The sequence below is a fragment of the Scleropages formosus genome, chromosome 11 (assembly GCF_900964775.1).
Source record: "Scleropages formosus chromosome 11, fSclFor1.1, whole genome shotgun sequence".
NCBI classification, from domain to species: Eukaryota; Metazoa; Chordata; class Actinopteri; order Osteoglossiformes; family Osteoglossidae; genus Scleropages; species Scleropages formosus.
The window spans coordinates 12084258-12109434 of NC_041816.1; the positions used below are offsets into that span (position 1 = coordinate 12084258).

The 25177-nt window shown below is 42.5% G+C and overlaps 2 protein-coding genes across 2 annotated transcripts; one reads left to right on the forward strand and one right to left on the reverse strand.

Moving 5' to 3' along the window:
• Positions 1 to 276: 276 nt before the first annotated feature.
• stard5 (StAR related lipid transfer domain containing 5) lies at positions 277 to 4305 on the forward strand. Its single transcript, XM_018763443.2, has 6 exons — positions 277 to 813; positions 1054 to 1103; positions 1400 to 1532; positions 1946 to 2063; positions 2657 to 2750; positions 3218 to 4305. The coding sequence occupies exons 1-6, from the start codon at positions 724 to 726 to the stop codon at positions 3366 to 3368; spliced, it is 636 nt and encodes a 211-aa protein (XP_018618959.1). The 5' UTR covers positions 277 to 723; the 3' UTR covers positions 3369 to 4305.
• A 271-nt stretch (positions 4306 to 4576) lies between these two features.
• il16 (interleukin 16) lies at positions 4577 to 24269 on the reverse strand. Its single transcript, XM_029256471.1, has 22 exons — positions 24086 to 24269; positions 20018 to 20409; positions 18466 to 18596; positions 18194 to 18326; positions 17143 to 17280; positions 16923 to 17034; positions 16569 to 16717; positions 16024 to 16134; positions 15819 to 15933; positions 15656 to 15729; positions 15268 to 15484; positions 14891 to 15008; positions 14668 to 14800; positions 14464 to 14551; positions 13758 to 14233; positions 12244 to 12352; positions 10472 to 11897; positions 9821 to 10004; positions 8393 to 8494; positions 7916 to 8159; positions 6307 to 6432; positions 4577 to 5754 (listed from the first exon to the last, which is right to left on the reverse strand). The coding sequence occupies exons 1-22, from the start codon at positions 24096 to 24098 to the stop codon at positions 5588 to 5590; spliced, it is 4758 nt and encodes a 1585-aa protein (XP_029112304.1). The 5' UTR covers positions 24099 to 24269; the 3' UTR covers positions 4577 to 5587.
• Positions 24270 to 25177: the final 908 nt, after the last annotated feature.

Here is a 25177-nt window from a genome sequence, read left to right on the forward strand (position 1 = left end):
ACATCAGACCCCCTCAGCGCCATTACAATATAAACCACCAATATGAAATGGTACATTAGATCGAAATTAAAATAAATAAATGAGATCAGATTATGCATTAACGCATATTTTATTTGTGTATATTTTATATGTTAACGGACAAACTGTGACAGAAAACGCAGCCAATTGAAACTCGTCTGATGGGGAAGCGCCTCGCGGGAGGTGTAGTTTCAAGTGGTGGCGCTCTGAGTAATGCAGCTCACCATGAACTACAGGTTCCAGCGTGCACTTCGAGAGCAGAAAAGCGGTTTATATAATATTTATTTCTGTGGGTAAAATGAAAGACATTTAATGCTCATTTCGTAGAAATACTCTTTGAAATTAAGTTTCCTTGTTCGAATTTTCCGGTTCCTTCAGTTTACCACGTGTTTTGCTCATTGTGAAACTGTAGTTGTCCATAAGACGAATAATAATAAAATACGTGGGGAATCTTGGCAGCCTGGCTGGTAAATCATTATTGCATGGCAAATTGTCGGCCATGTAATATTGTGGATCGGTGCGTGTTTTAATGTTTCAAGCAGTGGTGAGTGCGCCCTGTGTGCTGAGCCCTGAGCGCTGGGACGAGCTCAGCTGCGAACGAACAGGTTGTTAACCTAATTTGTCGGGGCTGTGCAGCAGCGGGCGCACTGTGACTGTGACTGTCACTCGCTGACTGTGACTGTCCGGCCACTTGTCTCGGTGACAATGGACTACGAGCGGACAGCGCACGCCGTGGCCGACCGTCTCCTCGGCTACACCAAGGACGGGAGCGGCTGGAAACCCTGCAAGAAAACGGTGGGTCGGCGATCCCATACAAACTGCAATAATAAACGCTCGCGGCGAGCGCAGCCGAGCGCGCGCGCGCCCGCGGCGACACTGGTGTGGCGCGAGGCGCTGATACATACAGTGGTTAAGCGTTTTATGATTTCAGACCGCACGAGCGCGCTTCTACGCGGTAATTTGCGTGTGATTTACGTGACAGAAGCACATTAACATCATGCGTTGTTTTTACTTTCTCTTCTTTTCCTTTTAAAGAACGATGTTGTTGTGTACTGGCGGCCATCGACCGAATTCCCAGGGAATTTGTGAGCACCGTTTTTCTTTTTTAATAAGCTAGCTACAGTCTCTCTAATAACCTGTGTCAGCCTAAATAAACCAAATGCATTTTCTCTGTGAAATATGGAATAAAACATGAACAATTTACAAGTTTATTATGATTTTGCTTATTGTGATCTTTGATGCATTTCCTCTCGATACGTTTGTTTGACAATCATGCAGTTCTGTCCGAGGAGGAAAAATTTAACATTAACAAAAAAATAAATAAATGTGTGCACTTTTGCTTGACTTGAGGGGGTGGACTTTAACTGCCGTTGTCGGACAGGTACAAGGGAGACGGGCTCGTGCGCGGCGCGGTGCGCGCGGTCTGGGAGTGTCTGAAACCGGCGCCCGGCGGCCTTCGGCTCCAGTGGGACCGCAACGTGGACCAGTTCGAGCTCATCCAGAAAGTCAGCGAAGTGAGACTCCGCGCCCAGTCCACCCGTCATCCTCCTCTGCGCACACAGTCGTTTCACCTCACTCAACGGCTGAGTGAATTAAAATCAGAATCAGAATGAATTAAAATAACTGAAATCTCTTGCTGCAAATAATTCTTCTTGTAAAATCTTTTTTTTTAATTTTCATTTTGCAGTAGTAGGATTGGAATGGTTTTTGTCCCTTCCCTAATAGAAGAGGGAACTGTGCCATTGCAGTGCAGTGCAGTACAGTACAGTACTGTAAAGAGTGAAGTGCTTTGCCATGCAGACCCCCTGCCCAAGTGGCAGTCCGCTGTGAAGACCCCCGTGTCTCATTCCTCCACTCACTGCTGTTGTGTGCTTTTCACTGATGCCCAGCACAGTTTGTTTGCCTTGTTTTCCTTACTTTCGTGCAGGATATCTCAGTCTACAGGACTGTAACGCCTTCGGCAGCTATGGGTATTATATCCCCCCGAGACTTTGTAGATGTTGTTTTAGTTAAGCAATATGAAGATGGCACCATTTCATCAAATGGTGCGTAATACTTGGTGTTTTTTGTCACTACTTTGTCATATCTGTTCTTTTTGGATAATCTTTGACAAATATTTTTAACTTGTATTTTAAGAGTAAGTATTTCTTATCATTGATCCTTTTCGCAACATAAGATTTTTGATCTACCTGTAAGTAACAATATATAACCAAAAATGATGTTTTGAAGTCGTGTTGTTTAAAAACCTGGAGGACATCATACAGACGTAACACCCGTTTTTACTGAAAACATGCTAGAACTACGGCTGTACTGAGCATGACAATTTGCCTTGATTGTTGGGTAAAAGCGATTGAATAATAACTCAAAATCCTTGCAAGGCTTTGAACAGTAAATACTAAAGAATCTTTTGGCTGACAGCTCGCCAAAAAAAAGCAACTTTCCACCTTACTGAAAATTCCGAGCCCAAATTATCATTTTTGTTAAACGCTTTGGAATGGATTTTTGAAATGGTTAACATTTAAGTTTAAAAAAAAGAAAAATTATAAGCCCTGGGTTCAGTCCAGTTAGTGTATCAAGTAAGAGTAACGGTGTTATTTGAATGTTGTATCCTAGACTTGTGCTCTTTGTGCCTTGACAGCTACCCACGTAACTCATCCTGGCTGCCCTCCTCAGTTGGGTTATGTCAGAGGGTTTAACCACCCCTGTGGCTGTTTCTGTGTCCCTGTTTCTGGGTAAGTACACTTTGTGACTCATAAAGGTAATCAAAGTTCCTGAGTCTGGGGATAGCTAGTAGTGTAGTGGTTAAAGCTCCTGCCTTTGGGTTCAAAGGTTACAGCTTCAGTCTCCAGCTATAGTACCTTTGAGCTGTGTCTTTACCCTCAATTGCTCTAGTAAAATTACCCAGCTACATAAATGAAAAAATAGTTGTAAGTAGATTAACAGTGTAAGTTGCTTTGGGGGGAAAAAGTGTCAGGTAAATGTGACCAAATAGATGCCATTTCAAGGTTTAAGTGCTCTAAGAAGCCACAGGGGGCAGCAAAGCACCAGTTTTCATTCTGCTGAGGCTCAGTGTTGTAGCTCAGGTTGGCATTTTTCAGAGCAGTTGGATGTGTGCTTAACCATGTCACATCAAACTGTGGTGCTCTCAGGGTCATTGACCTCTCTTTCTCACGTTGCCCTTTGGACCTTCTCTTTCCAGTGATCCCGACAAGACTCAAGTCCTGAGCTTTTTCCAGACCGATCTGGGAGGATTCCTTCCCCGCTCGGTTGTGGATTCTTTCTTCCCAGCCAGCATGGCTGAATTTTACAGCAACCTGAACAAAGCCGTGAAATCTTTAAAAGAACATTAACAAATAGACGCCCTTTAAAGCAGTTCTTTTTTAGTAATTGCACTCCTGCTGCTGCAAGAGGATACCACCATCCAATTTATCTGGACTACTTTTTATAAAACACTCAGCTGCTAGCAAGTAGCCAGTAGGCAATTGTTTCTGTATTCACATATAAACATCATAATTACCTTTACTATGGAATCAAATATAAATCAATATTCTGTAACATATAGAGACAAGAATTCTCTAAAACACAGTTACTTGGTAGCTATGTGCTCAAAATGCATGAATGTGAAATAAGATATATGACGGTAAACTCCCCACTTTCAGTTCTATTACTTGTCCCTGTTTGCATTATTGGCAGTGTGTTTTAGAGAATTATGTTTGAGTGCAGGGCACTTTTTGAGAACATTGGTGTTATAGTGATGAACTGTAGAAATTTGAAATTTGTTGAAATTATTTGCATTTCTGAATTTCTGTGGTAAGCTGGAATATCAGGCAAGATGGTAAAGAGCTCTCAATGAGGAAAGGAAAAATCTAAAGAATAGCGTCGCTTCTATTTAGTCTTGATTCTAGTTTGCTGAATATAGGAAGTGTGTTTGTGGCATGTAACTGTGAACTGTTCTTTTCACACTGTGATGCACGTTGACAGCATGACTCTCAAAACAGTTTCTTTGCAGTTCTGTCTTAGTTTTGGCACTGAAGAAAATATTAATAGGTACTTTAAAGAATCTTAAAGCCATCATTATATTTTTTCTCATTTAATTGCTCACTGTGCATTTATAATTTTTCAAGAAAGTCCCATTACTTTAAAATATTTTTTTCCGTTTCTGTAAAAATAATAGAAGTTCTTTATTATGAATATGAATCTGTGGTAGTTTTGTACTATATATATACCTTTGTGGAAGCTTTATGTAGTAAAGCTTGTGCTGTTTCCCAAAACATCTATAAGAGAAATGTTTCAGGATTAAAATTCTGTTTTCAGAGACCAAATTTAGGTGCTGGTTTTATCTAACAGAATGGTTCTGTTTGGTTTAGCACACCATGTTTTCTTGATTTTAAATAATTTAAAAATGTTACATATCAAAAAATGCTGTGTAAATAATAACCAAAGTCTTAATTATGTTAAACTGAAATAACATGGCATTTAACTGAAATGAAAAGATATAACTTGATTCTTTCATATCTGGACTAAATGATTTAAGTTTTTTGGGTACATTTTTGGGCTTCTTGCTGTTTCGAACATCAAATTAAATAATTTGCAGCTGCTGACGAAAAATACTGAACATGCACTTTTTACCTAGTTGTTATAATTTCTTATTCACCACCATCAGATTTAATTCCAAAGTTTACTAATGCTGTTAAAGGAAAGTCTGTTAAAATTACATTTCTGGATGGTGTAGTGAATAGTGTGTATTTGATGCTTCTACAAGATAACTGGCAGGAAAGAATAGATGTTCTGTCTTGGGATTTTTTTTTTTTTTTTTTACTTTTGTGAATTGAATGAAGTGCAGCCAAGCCTCTAAAACACTAATCTTTGTGAATTATACATTTTACTTCCACTTTGTGTTTATTTGCGCTACACAAAATATTTAACACATTTTCATATTTCTACTTGACCATTTACACGTTCTGCACCTTTCGAGAGGTTATGCGTGATATACTTGTATGTGCATCACATTTAAACAATTCGGCATTTAAATTTTTTACTCACGTGTAAATCCGGATTTGTTGAAATGCGTAATCTGGCATCACCTGTGTTCAATTTTTTTTTTACTGTCCAGAGGATACATTATTGTCATTGCTATTCATAACGTATGCTAACGTAATGAGATATACAGTACTAAAGTAACAGAAGGAGACTAATATCTGACTTTGGTCAGTAAAAGCTAAAAATGATTTAGCAATTTCTTTTGCATCGTGATGAAATGCGGTTAGTTTGTGCAAACTGGTATGTAAAAAACAAAAAGCGATCTGGAAAATTCCACAGCTATCTTCCTTTTTAACATCTGAAAAAGCAATGTAGACAAGTTTCTTCTAAATGCAAAATAAAATTTACTCTTGGTTTTTACTGCAAGTTTGTATAGTAAAGATAGCAAGACTGATGCACTCATTATCAAGTTTCCTGCTGCAGACTGATGTCAACCAATAATATAGACCAATGTCCGCAGTTTGATTTTTTTCCCCCAGGCCTTGTTGGTTGTGGGGTCTCAGTCCAGCAGCATGTGACATGTTCTAACTCAGTCCCCTTCACCCCGCTTCCTTCTGATGACAGCAGTGAAAGGCCCGTCCGGCAGGCCTTTAATGATATTCCAGGCCTCGAACCGCGTGAGTCCTTGCAGTGTGGTGTCCTGAACCTGCTGTATCTCATCACCAGGCTGGATTCCACGCTGTTCTGCAGCACTACCTGGAGGCACATTTCATTTGGTTTTGTCAGGTCTTAAAAAGCAGTTGTGCATGGCTTACATGCTTGAGTACAGAACTGCTATGGATATGGTTTAATTCTGAGTAATATTAAAATATGAAAGACACTTGATTGATGACTTGCAGATGGAAAGTAAAAAGCTCTAATTATCCCTAAACAATAAAAAAGTGACAGGAATATGATATGAAATGTTTTATACATGAGGATAAGTCAAAAACTGTCTACAATCATTTGAATTTGACCATAATTTAATAATTAGGACTCTTTTTGATTTATGATGGTAGAAGCCAAATTTATTGAATCAGTCATTGCCTATATTTCTATGGATAAATAATCCAAATAAATATAGGTAATGGCTTCGTTGATAATACATTTAGCCTGTGAAGGTTTCTTAGACTGTAATTGTTTTATATATTATGTAAAATTAATTTGCTACATTTGTAGTGGTCAGATTAGTGGAGACTGAGTTTGTCTGCTTTGGATGCAGCATTAATATTTGATTTCAAGCATTTTGAAGTGTATTTGCATAAGTACCTGAAAAGACACTTTTAATGACTAGTGCTCTGTCTCCATTGATGGAACCCTTGCCACCTTCCAGGCTGAAACCTGCTCCTCCTGCATTTTTCTCCAGTTCAATAGTTAGAATTTCTCCATCCTCATCTAGAAAGAAAAGGTAAAGGAGTGTATATTATTAATCAGTGGTAGACATATATGGAGTTTGGTATGGATAGATACAGACATGAAAATGAAAGTATACCCTCTTTCAGTAACCTATGATTTTATATCTCAGGAAATAAAAAAAATATCTAGTCCTTATCAGGCAGGTTCGGAGTTCAAGCCTTGCTTGGGGTGCCTTGCGACGGACTGACATCCCGCCCTGGGTGTGTCCCCTCCCCCTTCAACCTTGCGCCCTGTGTTGCCGGGTTAGGCTCCGGCTCCCCGCGACCCCGCTCGGGTCAAGCGGTTGCAGGCAATGACGGACAATGACTGGTCCTTATCAGGCCCTAATATTTGGTAAATTTAATCTCAGGTGACAAACAACACACAACAGGTTCCACTGTTTCATTATTTTATATAACAAAAAATAAGCCGACATGGAAAAGCCATATGTAAAAACCTATGTAAACCCCATGATTCAATAGCTTTAGCAGCAATAACTGAGACCAATTGTTTTCTGTATGAATTTCATGCACCTTCATTCTTAACTTTTCAGCTCTTCAGCTGTAGATTTCCTGCTTTGCTTGTGACCATTGCCCCATCGCATGTCCCAGTTTTGGCCAAGCTTTAGCTGTCTGATAGATGGCCTTACATTTGTCTCTAGAATACTGTGATAGAAAGAGGAATTCATGGTCGTCTCGACAGCAAGGTGCCCAGATCCTATGACTGCAAAACAAGCCCAAATCATCACCTCTTCACCATCATCTTTGATGGTTGATATGAGGTGTTTGTGGTGTTTCTCCAAACACGGCATTGTGACTAATGATCAAACATCTCCACTTTGGTCTCATCTGTCCAAAGGACATTGCTCCAGAAATTTTTTTAATTTGTTCGCATGCCACTTTGTAAACCCAAGTTGTGCTGCTACGTCCTTTTCAGAGAAGAGCGGCTTTCTCCCAATTACCCTTCCATCAAAGCCATACTTGTTCAGTCTTTTTTGATCGTACTATCAACAGCTGTAGCATTTAACACGTTTACTGAGGCCTGTAGATTCCTAGATGTAGTTCTTCCATTCTTTGCTATTTCTCCAAGCAAGGTTCAGCTTTTATGGAGGTGGTAACACTTCTTGAAGATTATTTGTCAAGATCAAGTTCATTTCATTAGCAGCACCTGACAGCTAATTACCTTCTTAATTCTTAAAATGGAAGCAGTACAGTCGTATTTAATTTTGGCCACATGGTTTCAGCATTTTTGCATACTTTTTGTTGAATAACTAATGACATTGTGAAATCTATTATGTGCTGTCTGTTATTTGAGGTTAGATTTTTCAGCTATATACGTTGTTGAGGACCACATGATCTTATTTATGCCCTGATATGTAAAACCTTTGAATTAAAAGAGGGTGGTCTTTCTTTCTCACATGACTGTATATATGGACAAATATGGTATAAAGTTCTAGTGTAAATGTGAGTATACATATACTTACCTGTGCTGGTCGGGTCTGTGGCACTGCTGGCTGCATTGTTGGGGCAGCTTGCGTTTTGTTCACCCTCGCCTGCCTTGCGTATAACCACCACAGCCTGCTTCATCATCCTGGCCTGTCGTAAAGCTGCAGTGGCATCAGCATGCGTCATGTTCTTCAGTGTCTGCCCGTTGACGGACAACACTTCATCTCCCTTCTCTATGGTCCCCTCCTGGGCAGCGAGTCCATTTGGGAACACTCTGTGAACCTGATTGTGGAGGAAAGGAATCAAAGTTTTAAAGACCCACCTCTGCAGTAACTGCCTCTAATATGGCAGAAGCTTCTACAGAAGTATTTAACATAATAAGAACTTCAGTTTAATTTCCTTCCGCTTGTCCTGGGAGGGTCGCAGTACATAATAAACAGCTGATTTGAAATGCTGAATGTGACGTCATAAGTGAGTTTGCTGTGTAAATTTTTCTTTTATGCGGTGTTACTTACAGTGGTTGCTTTGTTCTCAAGGTCTATCCCTCCAGCGATGCTGAAGCCCAGACCTGCTCCCTCTTCTTTGTGTAAAATTATAACATGGATGTCCTCAAATTGCTGAGGGGAACGAGTGAATCAAAAGGAAATGATGTAATAGCGGAAGCAATAAATTGAGAAGGAAATTTTCTTCGGTTCTCAGTCCTACCAGTTTCGAAACAAGCGCATTTTGCTCGCTTTAAAAAAGCAGGTGCTTTAAAAAGAACCATTTAAATATTTACATTTATTGTTATTTTCAGTGCTTTTATATGTTTTTTCCTTAGCCATCTAAATTTACAGTTGTGTTTTATAAAGTGTGCCACTGGATTTGCATTAACAAATGGATCACAGCCTGAGTTCTTGATTAACAGCAGCTGCCAGTATTAACATTTCCAGATGGCGCTATCAGTGTTGCAGTGGAGCACTTTCAATGTGTCATACGTCCAGCAGTGTCTCGTCTGCATGTCTGGGGATTGTATTGTGGAGTGGAGCAGCTGTGTACCAGAGATGACTGTTTTCAGTTCAGCCATGATGGCCAGATGGGACCAGCTTCAGTTCTCCACCCCTTTCCTTCAACTGGGAGCTGAATCCCATCTTTTGAAATATACACTTGTTCATTAACTGCAGGGGGTGCGGTGGTGCAGTGGGTTTGGCTGGGTCCTGCTCTCTGGCAGGTCTGGAGTTCAAGTCTTGCTTGGGGTGCCTTGTGATGGACTGGCGTCCCGTCCTGGGTGTGTCCCCTCCCCTTCTGGCCCTACGCCCTGTGTTACCGGGTAGGCTCCGGTTCCCCTTGACCCCATATGGGACAAGCGGTTCTGAAAATGTGTGTGTGTGTGTGTGTGTGTGTGTGTGGTTCAGCCATTGCTATAATGATCAAGTAATGTTTTCAAAGCAATAAAAGGTGAAAATACTTTGTTTCTCTGAGTTAGGATTGTGCGAGCTGTGAGGACTCCGGCAACGGTAGCAGGAAGTGAAGTCCAAGGCAAAACACGTTTGTTTCAGAGACTCATGCTATTTCTTTCAAACTGATGCAAAGAGCTGTTGTGACATAGTGGATGAAGAAAACAGCCACAGTTGCTTTCTCAAAGCATCTGAAGTTCTTCACGAAAAGGGAGTGATACCATCCTGACTGAAAGTTAGTAGCTGCCACAGGAAATTCAACTGAAAACGGAAACACTACGCAGTGTGTGTGAAAAGAATAAGCCCCACATTCTGGAGGGTGCTGTGCTGTACAACCAGATACTTTTCATCTAACCAAGCATTTTCATTTGTGTTTCGCCAAAACGCTTAATGACTTTGCCTACTCTGTAGCAAATTTTAGATGAACTTGCAGTCTTCAGTGCACCCTGCTTGATGAAAGTCATATGGCACCAACAATGCTACCAGCAGGCCAAGGGGAAGACTTACTTTTAGGGTCTCCTCATCCAAGGCTTGGACCTCCTGGATCATCCTCTCAATTTCCTCAGACGGGATGACTGAAATGACTGACTGTGCACAGCTGGATGAGGAATTGGGGAGGGCACGCTCCCAGGTGGTCTCCTCACCTCTGTCAGATCCTCTCTCAATGGTGCGTTCCCGGAGCTCTGCCAGACTGTGTTCCCACAAAGGAAAAGTTCCATTACACTCCTGTTAATCTCCAGCACTCAGCATTAAGCCTTATTGCCTTATGCTTAGCAATTAATTACCATTTTTTTAGTGGGGGAATGATATATATGAATTTAAGCTGATGTGAATGAGCTGGATTTTGAAATAACTGACTCAAAAATTCAGGGCTGCTTGTAAAAATAATAGAAGGCCATGTTGCAGAAAGAAGAGAACTCAACAATTTTTCTATATTCATTCAGAGCAGGAACTTGACATAGATCTACATCTGAAAGGTTGCAAAAACTTCCTTTTTCTGAAGGTTTTATCTTAGTGCACCCATGCCTTGGTGTTTTCGAAGATAAGCTGAGAAATCTCTTTTTTTAAAGTATTATGCTTATCTATTGTACCAGACAAGGTATTGGGATAGAGCGGAGTGCAGTGCAATTGCAACGGATCTTGGGAAGATTCACCTACCTCACAGAGAATCCCCTTTCACTGCTGTCAACTCCAGGGGACAGGGGGTTGCTTTCTGCCACAACGGGGTCTTCTTGTGGCTTTACCAGCAGGGAGCCTGGAGGGGAATTCCATGGACTACCAAGCCAAAAACATGGTGACTGAGGTAGGGAGCGCATAGAACGGATCAGCGCGTGGGACACTTGGTTGCTGAAGGATAGAATCTTTCCCATGCTTTCATCGTCAAGGGCTCGAGAAGCAGAGGTATCTGAAGAGGAGGAAGTGGTCAGTGGCAGACTCCTTGTCCGTAAACTCGACTGCTTGAGAGTGACATCAGGTGTTTTGAAGGAGGTGGGCTTATCTGAGGGGTCAGTCTGACAGCTGTCATCTGTTGTGGTTGGAGATGAGGTGAGAACATTGGGAGGAGAAGTGCAGTGAAGTGAAGCAGTCTCTGCAGTGGTTGCTTCTGGGGTAGGTGTGACCGTATTGGATGAAGCTTCTGTCACGCACTCTGAATGGCCTGCTGCTGTGCTGGTACTCATACCCACAAATGGCTTCATTGTATGTTGGGTGGCTGCAGGTACAGAGCCCCTCCCCTCATCAGTGACACTGGTCAATGTGATTTCACTGGTCACTGTGAGGTCACTGGCTACTGTATCTTCACTGGTCACTGTAGCTTCACTGGTCACTGTAGCTTCACTGCTCACTCTCTCTTCACTGGTCACTGTAGCTTCACTGCTCACTCTCTCTTCACTGGTCACTGTAGCTTCACTGGTCACTCTATCTTCACTGGTCACTGTAGCTTCACTGATCACTATGTCTTCACCGGTCACTATAGCTCTGCCAGACACTGTAGCTTCAGTAGCTCTGCTGGTCGGTGTAGTTCTGCTTCTTCCACCATTTCCTGTGTCACCTAGACGGGACTTGTCTACAAAAGGGAAGGACGAGGAAGGAGCCAGCCTCCGGGGGCCCTTCTCTGGTGGCTCTGGGCTGGAAAAGGTCTCAAAAGAGTGGATTTTCTGTTTGAAGGACAAATTTGAGTTTGAGGATGTAGTCCTTAAGCTCACTCCAAAGGTTTTCCCCACATCAGACGTGTTTCTGTCTAGGGGTTTGGTAAGATCTTGTCGACCATCACTTCCTTTCAGGCTCTTTCGAATCCACACTGGCTTGGGGGCCACGGGTGGTCCCTTTTTCACATTCGGGGGCTCATCCTCTTTGGCTGCAGAGGGCAACTGGGTTGACTGAGAGCTCTCAGATGGTGCTGAGCCATTGAGGTTTGCCGTCTCGTTGTCCTCAATCATGGTGGCTAAACTGTGGGGTTCCTCTGTACAGTTGGAGATCCTCACCCAGGGGTCCTGTGGCTTGTGGTCCTGGAGCTCCACGTGGGCCTGTCTTCTCAGTGTCGGCCTCTTGCTCTGGGAGAAGACGTGAACGGAAGACTTGGGACCTGCAGAGAGCACAGGAAATTAAATGCTGCTCCAAAGCAGATGCCAAACCATTTATTTATCCTGCTCCACTGTTTAACAGTTTCCATCAACCACTTTGCCAAAAGTGACTTACCTTCATCTGTGCATATGGACAATTGTGTAGATACAAAAGTAATGCTTAATATAATTGACAGATTATGGAATAAAAGGATTATAAATTTCTTTCTACTATGAAAAATCTCTAAACACTCATATCACTTAAGGTTTTTGATATTTCAAATATCTGTAAAAAAAATCTTATCCAGGCAATGTAAACACTTTGTGAAGGTTTTTCTTCCTATATCTGTATTGTTTTAAGAGTCATACCTTTGTGCTTTCTGTCTTCTCTGAAGGAGAGTCCTGCTCGTTCAGAAGCAGCAGTGACAGAAGAGATGTCTGCAGCTTTAGTTCCCTCTGAGAGTTTTTCTGCTGCTTCCTGTAATACAAACAGGAAATAAGATGCTCTAAGCACCATTTGCACCAACCACAGAAGGTATAGTGATGCATCCGCTTGGCTTTAATTTGACATGCATTACTGACATGAGACATAAGCTGCATTGATCTCTCCACGAATTCAGAACTGCAAGCTGAAGCATACTCCATGCCAAGCATGCAGACACCTCAGTGTTATGGGGGAATCACTGAGACGGCTGCTTTGATCTTACCAAGCAATTAAAGATTTGGAATCCACTCATCTAAGTGGATATGATATATAATATTATTTCAGCTGCATTTAAAGGTTTTTTTGGTTATTATATAAACTTCAATCATTCTTTATGTAATTACCATTTAATGAAAAAACATACTCTGTAGTTAAGGAGTAAGAATACACTATTATCTAACACGATTAATTCCTTATAAGGTTTCAGTTAGGATGGAGGTTTGGGTTAGGGGCTTGTTTAGAGGTTGGCAAGAGCTAGATCTAGCATATTCCATGCATTGTTACTTACTTATTACTTTATTAACAGAAGTGCAAGTGACTTCCCATTAATAACTTACAAAGTAAAGCTAAGCAGTATAAACAAGGAAATAATTCATATGGTAGGAAATACACTTTACTTGTAAGGACAAGTATGTTTTTAAAAGGCAATGTGAAAGACAAAGTTATATATCACATTTTAGTCAATAAGCTTTTTTTGTTTTTAAAGAACTTTATCTGCAGTGTTACCCCCATGCACAACTTTGAATAGGTTAAACACAAGAGAGAAATGATTTAACATACACGTTTAAATAGAAACTCTGGGATCTTTTTCAAAGCCATGTATATACTGCAAAAAAACTAGAGGCATGTAGAAAAAGGAACAAGACAGTGTTCATAAGACAATAAGAAAACAGAACATCTGTTCATTCATATTTTTGCATGTGCCTGTTGCATTTTGTAAAGTTGGAATGAGTTTGATTCAGAATTCATGTTCTTGTAAGGCTTCTGGGACCACATTGAATATAACCGTTCAGACCACCCACAGATAAACTGACAACAACTTTCAGTTTTAATAACTGTGCGTTTAAAAGTTACGACATAACAGGGCAAGTTTTCATCATTCATTTTGAAAGCATCCAGAGATGAGAAGAGTTTGTTGAGTTTAGTATTAGTGCTGCTGATGTAATTCACACAGTCTATAAACACTCTCCAGCAGTACTAAACATTCTGCACCATTCTGTAGTTTATTGTTATGCTTTACTCTTTACATAGAATCCTGTTTCATTTTGACCAAGTGCACAGTCTGTACTACACTGACATTTACATTATAGACCAAAACAATTTTGTTTTATTCTTCACTAGTTAATAGAAAAAAGATGGAAAATGCATTATTCTATTAATGTTTGTGATAAAATCATACCTGGCAGCTGGACTGGGAGGGAAGCCAGTCTTCTTCCCTATCTGGGGAATCTCTGCTGGACTCCTGTGAGTTGATGAAAGACTCTGTGTTTGAGATGTCTGAAGCCTTTGAGTTTGTATTTGCCAAGTCTAATGGGTGTTGACTGGGCACTTTGTCAGAGGCACTGTAGGGTATATTGTAATCCTCCACGGGGTAAAAGGGACACGATTTCCCCTCAGGCCAGGGCTCACTGCCAGACACAGGTGACCCTGGCATGGGAATGTCCATACTGTGCACTCTGGCCTCTGGGTCTGGCCTTTGGTAACTGTGGACCAGACTGCAGGAACCACAGAGGAAGCGGTGGTTGTACGTGCTGTCGCTGCAAGATCGAGTCATTGCCTTCTGGCCCCGGCGGCCATGGAGCTGGAGGAAGCTCCGTTCGATGCACTTGTCACACTTCTGCTTTGCGTGCGAGCAGGGAGCGAGCCTTTTTAGGCCTGCAACAACACAGACGTACAGGGGGGTAATTCTGTAAACTTAGCACTCGACCTATTTGCTGATCTCCGTTGTTTCAGAGACGGAGCAAATTAAACATTATGCAAAGAGGGGATGATATAAAACCTCAAAGCACATTTCTCTTTATCACAAATGTCTGGAGTTGGTTCAGTATAAAAAATAATAGAACAACCAGCTACATTAATCACACCGGCGTGGAGTGAATCACTACCTTCCATGCACCACTGGCTCTTATCTTTTTTCATCTTGCTACTTTCCACAGCTTGTGCAATTGCTTCATTCAGCTGCTGTTCAGAGACCTAAAGACAAGGTTTAAAGAACTGTTTATACCCTTGTGACAAGTTGTTTCGCTGCACAGCTGCATGCAGACTTACAGTTTATGAGTGCCACCATATGTAGAAAAAACCTTCAATACCTTTGGGTCAGGGTGCCGGCTAATGATGATGTGAACTGGGCCTGGGCTACACTGGCTCAGCACTGTATAGACTTCGTTCAGAGTCATATTGTAGACCACAGTGTCATTGATCTCAATGAGTTCATCACCACACCTGAGGAAGGTGATTGTGAGAGGGCATGTGGGCTGAGAAAGACACTGGGTGGAATTGATAACTTCATGGCAGAGATTTCACATTGGTTACCTGAGTCGGCCATCCATGTGTGCCACCGAACCAGGTGAGAGAGTGTGGATATAGATGCCAGGACATCCTTCTCCAGAAGGCACGCAGCAAAGTCCAATGCCCAAACCTACACCCATCTCTGTAGGCCACACACATAGCCAGGGGAAATTAGGGTAAAAGTCTTTGGAAAGGTCCGTGTTGCGGTTATAATATACAAATGACCATCTAATTGAACTACAACTGACTAACAAAAGTATGAAAAAGTAGAACAGAAATCATCGTTATGGTCTGATCTTAAAATCACCCCTCTTGAATGGACTTTATAGTGTTTAAAATTGTCTTTCAAATAATTCTCTGTGGAGCAGACTCTTTCCAAGGGCTGGCTTCACATCTCTGACCTTTCTGCAGTGAGATTTCCATCACAATCCGATCCTTGGGTTTGGCAGGGTTAGCTAGGAAACTGCAGTCCCCCATGTCGGCACTGGCCCTGCTGATGCCTGTGCTGGAGCTTAGGGAGCGGGAGCGGCAGAGCTGGGACGCCTGAGCCTGGCTGGTCGGTGCTCCCATGCGCAGGCTTGTCCGCACCACCAGGGTCAGCAGGCCCTTCTTTATTTGCTTTAGATACGAGGAAAACACACACACACACGAGGAAAACAGCTGTTAAATATTGCAATTTACCAAGAGCTCTGAAAGCAAATAAAGGGAGCATGTAGGGATGCTCAAAAACTTGAGTGTTGGAAGCAATCAACTGAAATCCTGGGATGGAGAGAGAGTCCACACACTTACTTTAAACTTCTGCAAAGCATCTTCATGGGTCAAGCCATGCAGAGACTCTCCATTCAGCTCCAGGATTTCATCACCTGACAAAGTTAACTAGGGAGTTAGTGAATGGTTATAATATATCTGAATATCTGGATCAGAAGAAGCAATGTAGAAGTCTCTACTGCACCTTCCTGCAATCTCCCATCAGCTGCTGCTGCTCCACCTGGGAAGATGGTTTTGACATAGATTCCCATGGGCCCACACACACTGTCCTTCCCACCGACTATACTGAAGCCCAAGCCCTGCAAGAAACAGAGTTTTGACTGCTTTATTTGCTTGCACTGTACTTGCACAGAGTCTACTTTTATTTTGTTTTTATACTGCGGAGTTACCTTGCCTTGGCCTTTCATCAGGACAATGTTGCAGATCATGAAGGCTTGTGTACTGCTGCTGGAGTGGACCAGGTGAGCTGAACTTAATGAACGAGAAGGTCTGGGAACAGCCTAGGAAAGATCATTTTTGGGAGAAACTTTAGGGTATATGAGGACTCTTTCTACTGGAGTCATTCCACACCTTTTAAAGTTGCAGGAAAGGCTGACTAACAGTAAAGGTTTATACCAGATGTTAACTTAATTTTCCATTTGATGTCATTTAAAACGAATGATTTTCAGGAGAAAAAAAAAAATTGTTCTCAGCAGTAAACAGACTTTAGTTCTCCTGACAGAATTTGGGAAGTGTGCTGGAGTTGTGCACAAATTTTGTTTTGATAAGTGTAACTACCAAAAATCAGCATTTATGCAATAGTTACAGAATTGAAGAAACACGTGTATGCCTGTTGAGAACACCTGCTATTCGCATAAATGCCTTCATGATGGAATGTAATCAGACTTTAGACTGATGATAGAAAGGCACCTTCGTGGCGTCTACCCTAGCTTACCTGAGCAAACCCTTGAGGAAATTCCAGCTGCTGAGACAGAGACTTCCTGTTTCCATAAAAGCCGGCATTCCCCCGAGGATGGCTTCTGTAGATCTCTGGTGTCTTCAGAATGAGCGAATCCAAGTCACCTATCCAGTAAGGATTTACGCCTGAAAGAAATATTGGTGATCTTACAGGACTGGTTTGTTCACTTCAAGACCTTCTGCCTCTAATTCAGTGCACACATGACATTAAGAAAGATCTGAATCCATGCTTAGATTGGCAATCAAAAACTGTAATCTTGTGAGACAGATATGAGCAATCCAAGTCCAGAAGGTTAAATTCTTGGTTGATCTGTCTGCCTCTGTGACCTACTGGTGGAATTAGACCGTGTCCTCTGATTGGACGACTGGTTATGTGAGCTCTTCTCTGCTTTTTCGGCATCAGAACTGTCCGCAGTCTCCCCGGTTACTTCCGCAATGGGCTCCTTTTTGTACACAAGAAAAAAAGACAGGCAACTGAAGCTTTGATTGTGTCATCAGCTGTCATATTCCACACAAGTTACAGTTCCACATGTGAGCAGGGAGATGCTTGCCTTGAGGCTCACTGTTTTGATCAAGTGGTCTCTTTCACCAAGGCTGGTCAAGAAGTTCCTCTCTTCTCTCTCTGCTGGAGATGTGAGAGGAGCCCCAACACTGACCAATGCAGTGCTGTTTTCACTCGTTGAAGAATCCTAAAAAAAAAGAGATTTTTTTTTGACATACAGAGCAAATAGTTATGCGTATTGAAAACAGGAGGAAATTTTATAGGGTGGATAACAACCCTTGCACTGGTTATCTCCTTCCACTGGATATTTGTCTTGGATTTCCACAGAATCATTAGCTTGGCTAATGTTTCGATTTTGAGGCACGGCTTGAGCAAAAGGAAAAATATGCCCAGAATCAGAATTTCCTCTGCTTTTAATTAATCTCCTTAACAACAGATTTTCCTCACAGAGTGAGGTCCAACGCCAGTTCCTCCTGTGTGCTGAAAGTATTAATTCGTTCAATGCCATCAAACCAGCTCTGTAAAAACAATTGAGAAACAGCTCGATCCAGATTAGTCACGTGTCTGGACGTATTTTCCCTCCTCATCTGGATGTTCCATCTTACATTAAAGGTTTCGGGCCCACTCCAAAAGTCAGGCTTGACTGAGAAAAACTACACCTTTCAGAAGGTTTCTCAATGAAAGAATGCAAAATGCTAAGTTACACTTTGAATACCAGAAAAGTAATTCCACAGTTACAAGGGGAATGCAAATTTCCAAAGAAAGCCCAGCTGACAACTTTATGCTAACAGTTTTGAGTTCTTTGTGTGTGACTCATTCATGCATTTACAATATAGTTATAGCTATGAAAATTTTATGAGGGGGCAGCAGGATAAAAGAAGGCATTTTTTATAATAACATTTTGCAGTGAGAAAAAAATATCAGACTGAAGGGAGAGCAGTAGTATTTTCTGTGGAGAAAACACTGTTCCTGTTACTTGTACTACAACCCTTGCTTTGATTGTTTTTTGAGTAAATAGAGTAATATTCTTCTCCTGTTTTAGAATTGTTCTATTGCAAAGGAGGTGAGCTGCTTTGGAGTCGGGGGTGCGCATGCCTTACATCACTGCAGGTCATTGTATTAGCTGCCCGGGTGACTGGCATCTCTTCCAATCTTTCCTCCGGCTTTGAGTGTCCATTGAGGAACTGGTTATTGGGTGTCACACTTTCGTGCCCAGACAGAAGGTAACTGCTCCTAGAGTTAATGGCAAAACCGTATGATACAATGGATATGTTCATGTTTTCTTGATATGGAAATGTAATATTTTCATTTACAGTTTGAGTGTACATGAATGGAGGAGCAGTGAAATACGAAGCTTCCCGAATAACTTTACCTGTGAACTGCCCCTCCATTGTTCATATGGCATACAGTAAAACGACCATCAGAGGGCCGACAGTTATGATGGCAGGTTTGCACTCCAAGGCCTTCTTCCTTGGCCATGCACATTCTCCAGATACTGTGTCCCTGTTTTAACAACAGTTTATAGAGAAGCATTTGTTGACGGTAAATGACCATGTGCTAAAAGACAGATAACCCTACAAAGCATCACTTTCTTTTTTGAGCATCTATTTGCTGTTTCCCCAGCCATCAGTAAAACCAAAGGAAATATTAAATGTATGAGTAAGCAAGATATATCTGACCCTGGACACTTGTCACCATTTCATTCATTCATTCATTCATTCATTCATCATATGTTTAGTTTATTTACATTGTTTGATGTGTTTGCTTGTTCACTCATTTATTTGCTTCATAGCTTCCTTTCATGCATGCTTGATCATTCATTCATTCATTCATTCATTCATTCATTCGCTGTAACTGCTTGACCAATGCAGTGTTGTGCCTGTCCGGACCCTATCCCAGAATTCTCATTCTGGATTTCTTAGCTTTGAATTTGGTTGTTTCTGAGCATATTTTATAAACTGTAATTTTCGTATACCAAGGGTATGGCTTATTCTCATTCATAAATCCATCATTTAAAACCATTCTGTCCGAGTGTTGTATGCACAGTTTCTTGTATACACAATCTGTATACAACCTTTTTTAATTTCAAAACTAGCTGTCCACCACAGGAGTGTGGGGTGGTGATCTGTTGATCCAGAGGCTGTAGTCACTTGGCACTCAGAGTGCCAGTATGCCATCTCTGGAATGCTTTGCAAGGCATGCAAAAGTCAGCCGCACTCCAGTGTCCCAACAATACGGCTTTTTCTGCGGGACCCGAGTGGGCGGAGTACTTTCTAGCGCTGGAGAGCACTGCAGCATCCAGAGCATGTGATTATGATTCAATTTACAGAAGAACTACAAACACAAGGAACAAACCAAAGCAGCTGCCAGGTTTTTGTATGTGTAAACAAAAAACAAGCATATTTCTGTCCTCTTCCACATGCAAGAAATAAAGAAAAGAAAATTTCTTTTATACAGTCCTCATCATGCTCTTCTGTAATTATGGTAAATCCGAATTAAAACTGAATACTGGCATTCGCTGCATATAAAGTTACATCATTGAGCCTAAAATGTATGTTGCATGTAAATCTAAATAAATAGGTTGAAGCTGTGCAATGTGGAAATATCTGATGTTGTAAACCGTTTCGCTGTATTTCTCACTCTTGGTCCCGAACCGCTTAGACCGGTTCCGATTGAATTATATAATTTGACTGTATGAGGAAAAGATCTGAAAATTGTCAGAATTCCCATGAAGTTTCACAGCAAAACTACTGTGCACATCTGGCATAACAGAGGCGCACATATGCATATTGAGTATTTGCTATCGCTGGAGTACAAATTTACCCTATCGCAATATGAGGGACAAGTTCTAGTACAGATGTGCTGTAACACTGTCACCATCACTAGGACACAGAAAGCGCAAAGACTCACTAAAATGAGCGTACCTTAATGGAGAAGGTCCTCCTCATGCCCCTCTTAGGATTGCTGAGGACCGCAAGTGGGCGTCCTTGCGGCGGCTTCTGTGAAGACACCGTCCGCCCAGCAGAGGATAGAGCTTCCTCGCACTTCCCCCCACAGCTCCTCGGCTCCCCGTCCCAGGAGCTGCCGTATTTCTCCTCAGGGCTGGAGCCATCATCGCTGGGCAACGTGTGGCACAGGATGAGAGACCTAGAGATGAAGGCGAGCTTCCTGGAACCGTGGCCGGCTCTGCCTGGGGCAGCTCGGTGCTCCATCCTCCTGGCCGGGCCATTCGCCTTCCTCTTGTGGTGGGTGTATCGGTGGGGCATGTCCGCTGATGGATTCCTCCCGCCCTGGCCGCCTAATGGAGAGGGACGCTCTGCAAGGCAATTAGGAAATTCAGTTAGGAATCCTGTTTCATAAGTGTTCTGAGAAACTGCTGAGGCAATGGACTAGATAAAAGCTCTTTTCTTCCCTGGCCTGGAAAAGGCATGCTGCCTCATGACTCGCGTTTGATTCCGTTCCTGGACGTGTGCGGCGCACAGCCTCCTTCTACATCTGTGGACAATCAGTTCTGACCCCTAAGTAGGATTTTTTTCAGCAAGGACGCCAACGCTAAGATTGCTTATTGTTGTATTGGGGAAAACAAAGTGCGGGAATCTGGTGTTTATTATGCTTATGGAGGCATAGTAGACTGACCCTTCAGTGTGAAGGTCCCCTAATGCATTATGTAGGATGTGTGGAGAAAGGCTTTTTATGGTGAACTGATGTATGTATTGACCACAACTTTGCTGGTGTGGAAGTGCGGTTAACTAGTGTACAATATCGTGATGGGTTGTGTGTGTTTTTTTTTTGGGGGGGGGGTCTCTTCGAGCTCAAGTGCAATGCACTTTAGTTCTTAGCATTAAAAAGACAAATTACTGCCTCTATGATGGCAAACAGGACTACAGATTCTCCACGGAGTAGAAACTATTACCAGCTCAAAGCCCACCATTCCACCCTTTCCTTGTTATAGCAGTGTGTGATTAAATAAAAGTCCCATTTAAATAAAACATCTTAGCAAAGCTCAAAAAGCATCAGTTAAGCCCCAGCAGCAGATGTTCAAATATTAATTACAAAATCTATTTTTCCAGAGTGGCTTTGAATTTATTTTCCAGATAGACAGGGCTGTCAAATCAGAATTACCTACAACCACCAATTTCACAGGAGTGCTGTTAAAGAATTAAATCCATCAAAACAGAACCTGCTTACCTTTACTGAAAACTTCCAGATTGTTGTGTTTTAATGCAGCTCCGACACCGTTTATATTGCCTGAGCTTCTGTCTTCTTTGGCACAATATTGCAGACACAAAAGGAGCATTATTTCAGATCCCTAGTGCTGCCACATTAAGTCAGCATCTCTTTAAGACTTCCTACGCTCACTGCACATGGCCTTTTCTTCTCGGACCGAGGGAAGACAACACTATCCGCCTTCAAATGCCACCAAATATTTCTCTGTCAAGTGAATAATGCAACACGTTGGTGTGACTGATGTAGATCACAAGTCCGTCGGGAGTTCAGCACCTAAATTCATTAACTGATCCGGTATAAACCTTGCTGTCACTCAGCTGGGGTTCCAGTTTCAAGTTCTATTTGGTGCTGTGGGTCTGTTATAGCCTACTGTTGTTTTTTAAGAAGTCCATGTACAGCGAACGCAGCAACTGTTTTTTCAGCTGAAGTGAATTAGAGCGGCTCGTCGGGCCGACGTTGCCTGGGTCAAAACAATCATGAGTGTGTCTGAGCCGCCTCTGCACCACACGGCCGGCTCTGCGGGCCTTCGGCGAAATGTCACAGTGAGGTCCTGTGTGGTAGCTGCCGCAGCCGGGTCCTATCACAACTATAAATCTGCTAAACGGGTCGAGTGCATGACATTCATTAACTTCGGCTTCCTGCCTCACGCTGTGTATTGTACCTGGTTCCAACGCCGCATGATGGACCGGAGAGAGCAGGCAGAAGTAGTAACTGTGCATAAAGTGTTAATGCGGTATAGTAGTATTACTAGCATTGTGTAGCAGTAGTAACAGTGTATGTTGTCCTCTATGTTCACACCGTGGTCCCGGAGAAAAGATATTTCACTCCTGCGTATGTCCGAAACATATTGTGGGAATGACAATAAAGTTGACTTTGACAGATAAAGACCTATGAGAGTATGCCGTGCCCAGTTGCAGCGCATTCTGCTCACAATCCTCGCTGTCATGCATGCAGTGTGTCCTGCAGTGTGTCCAGGGATCCTGTCCACTCCAGTAGGCAGAGCATGAAGGTGCTTTCAGGTGGCTTTTGAGCTCACCTCCCCTCTGGAGTGGGTAGAACCTAACCCACCGGGCTCCACGGTGTGCTGCCGTACACTGGTTAACCCCCCCCCCCCCCCCCCCCCCCAAGGTTTTAACCATGCGCCAAAGTACACTTTTCACTGAGCACCGCCCCCAGTTCTCCTCGGGTCGAAAGAGAAAAGCTCACTTTCATTCTGGTTAGTGGCAAAATGACTGTGACTTTCCCTTGAAACAGGCGGCTCTGCTATTGATGTCATGGCAAACAACAGTAAAAATGTTGTTTTAAAGACCTTTGCCAGGTCCTGGAAAAAAAACAAATCCTTGCTTTCAGTTCCACTAAATGATGGGCTGGCAGTCTGGAGTTCAGGGATGACTTAATGGACAGTCCTGGAGCACTTTTAAGACAGCAGGGCTGCTACTGCCGTGCTTCCGATTTTATTCGAGGCTCTCGTGTTGCAGCTGAAGCAGGGTATCCTATGTTGGATCTGGAACACTGACGTCTGGGAACAGTCCGTAATGAGGTACAGTTCTTTAATTGAATATCCCCAGCACAGATGAGCAGGAAATGATCATTTCACTGTCATTTGCTTCCTTGAAGACTACTTCGCTCGAAACTGGGAAAATTTTTTCGGCCCTTCACGGCTGTTGAACGGCTGCTTATTTCCATGCTACGGAGCCTTCTGTCCAACATTTGCTAAATCTTTTTCAAGCCAGAATGTGTTCCATTTCGCAGTATTGTGACACACAGTTTGCACATGTTTTTGCAGCAAAGAACGTTTTCTGCAATGCTTTGTTCAAGGATTCGTACGATAAATAAGGCTGTTCCTATTATTCCAAGGCCAAAGGAATATCACCAGAAGTATTTAAAATAAATAAATATTCATAAATGAGCCCCAGCTGGAGGCAACAGGAGAAAGAAGCCACTTTTACACACACCTGCAGAGGCTGTATACACATGGATCAGGGAATGTTTGCTAATCCAAACAACGTGTATAGTGTCCAGATGGCTAATCTTCACCGGACCCTCTACTGTACTGTGTTTGTAGTACAGCTGTGGTTCATACCTGGGCAAAGCAGAAGAGACTGTGACCAGGGTGAGCGCCGTCACACCTCGACACACTGATGGCACGGCAAACACACAGCGTGTCTCTGTCCACCCCATCATTGGGTATTACAGCCACCTCCATGCCTTCAGCTTCTTCTAATCTAGGCTGGCAGAGGTTTCCTTCCTTCCTTGATAGTGCAGCTTTTGTTTCTGCGCATGGTTTCCATAGAAAGGCTCTATCAGTGGCTCTGCTCCAAGCTCTCGTTTTGTACAGATTTGCATCCTTGGTACAGCCAACATACGCCAAGGAGAAGATTTCCCCTTTTCAGCAGCCAGACACTCAGTCAGTGTTTTCCATGGAATAGTCATACACCGTTGTGAAGAATTTCGAGATAAATTCCTCTATGGATTGTTGAGCGTGCAGGCTGTAAATAGAGCGTCGTCCAGCTCCGAGAGACAACCTTGCACAGCCAGGTAAATATGCATTTTCACATAAAACTTAAAAACTTAAAGCCGATAAAATTGTACACCTCATATATTAAAGAGATTTTTCTTGTTAACCCTAACTACTTGAATATAGCATCAGGTTCTAAAATTTAACTACCAAATAGTTTCACACTGAGGAACACAGCCCAGGAATCAAAACTATGCAATATATCCCGACAGGCCACTCGAATAGGAAAAAAGGCAAATTCACTTACGGATACTGATCATCCTTTGCAGAGTACAGGATCCAGCTTCAGAGCACAACTTCAGAAGAGGCTGGGTTTTAATTTACCTCATTCTTCGGACGGCTCCTCAGGTGGGTTTAAGCGTGCTGCTTCTTTAGGTGCTGAAGGCACATGAGAGTCCAAGCCCTGCTGCTCTGCGTGGAATTTTTTCCCCCCCCCAGAAGCCAGTGCCAGAACATTTCAATGATTTAGACTGGGCACTTGTAACTACCGCTCTCTCCACCTCCTTCGGAGCAGCTGGGAGCACAGAAGACGTTTCACAGCACTAGTTACCGAAGGGGAGCCTTTTCCTGTCTAGTGAAATTAGAGTAAAAAAGGCACTTAACTTTCCTTGAGACTTTGTGACCTCACACCTACTTTGTGTTCAAAGGCTGCACTCTTTATGCGATTGTCGGAGAACGATCGGGTACCGTACGTCTGTCAAGGGGGGGGTGGCTGCGCGAGGATGAATGCATTCTTTATTCTCTATGCTTCCCAGGACATGTTTATGCCCCATGCAGTTACAGCGAGGCATTTGACTTTCTTACTATTCATCTGGGGGTTGTTGAAGCCGCAGCGTTTCAGCCTGTTACACATTGGACTTTAGAGAACTCAGCGGATTTTCCTCCATTGTTTTTTCCCCTGCAATACTGTGTTGCCTAGTCATAATAAATTACAGCAAAATATTAATGGCACGAATGTCATGAAATTTTCTCATTAGTACTCATGTGTTCTGATGAATCCACTGGGTTATCGCAGTAGCTATAGTGCTCAGCTCTTGATCAGGCTTCTCTAAGTCTTGGCCTGTAAGTAATAAATTGAGTAACACATTTAGTTAGTGAGTTTATGATTTTTCCAAAAGAGTCTCATCCCAAAGATGGACCCATTAGTATAGCCCGGTAATTTTTACTGCATCAATGTAAGGTAGCGGGATTCAAACCTGAGTCCTTTAAAAGCAGGGTAGCAGCTGTAACCACAGCGTGCTGTCACACCATAGCCAACTCAACATGAACAGCAGCAATACAAGTGATGCATGTTTTGGATTGGGCTACTGGAGTGCGACCCATTAACATCACCTCCAGA

Coding starts and splice junctions, on each gene's coding strand:
- il16 (XM_029256471.1), bottom strand. Junction 18,597..20,017: donor GGAGGACCTTCTCCATTAAG/GTACGCTCATTT, acceptor TTGTTAAAACAG/GGACACAGTATCTGGAGAAT. Junction 16,135..16,568: donor TTCCTCAAGGGTTTGCTCAG/GTAAGCTAGGGT, acceptor GATCTTTCCTAG/GCTGTTCCCAGACCTTCTCG.
- stard5 (XM_018763443.2), top strand. CDS start 724: ATGGACTACGAGCGGACAGCGCACGCCGTGGCCGACCGTCTCCTCGGC. Junction 1,104..1,399: donor ACCGAATTCCCAGGGAATTT/GTGAGCACCGTT, acceptor GTTGTCGGACAG/GTACAAGGGAGACGGGCTCG. Junction 1,533..1,945: donor TCATCCAGAAAGTCAGCGAA/GTGAGACTCCGC, acceptor ACTTTCGTGCAG/GATATCTCAGTCTACAGGAC.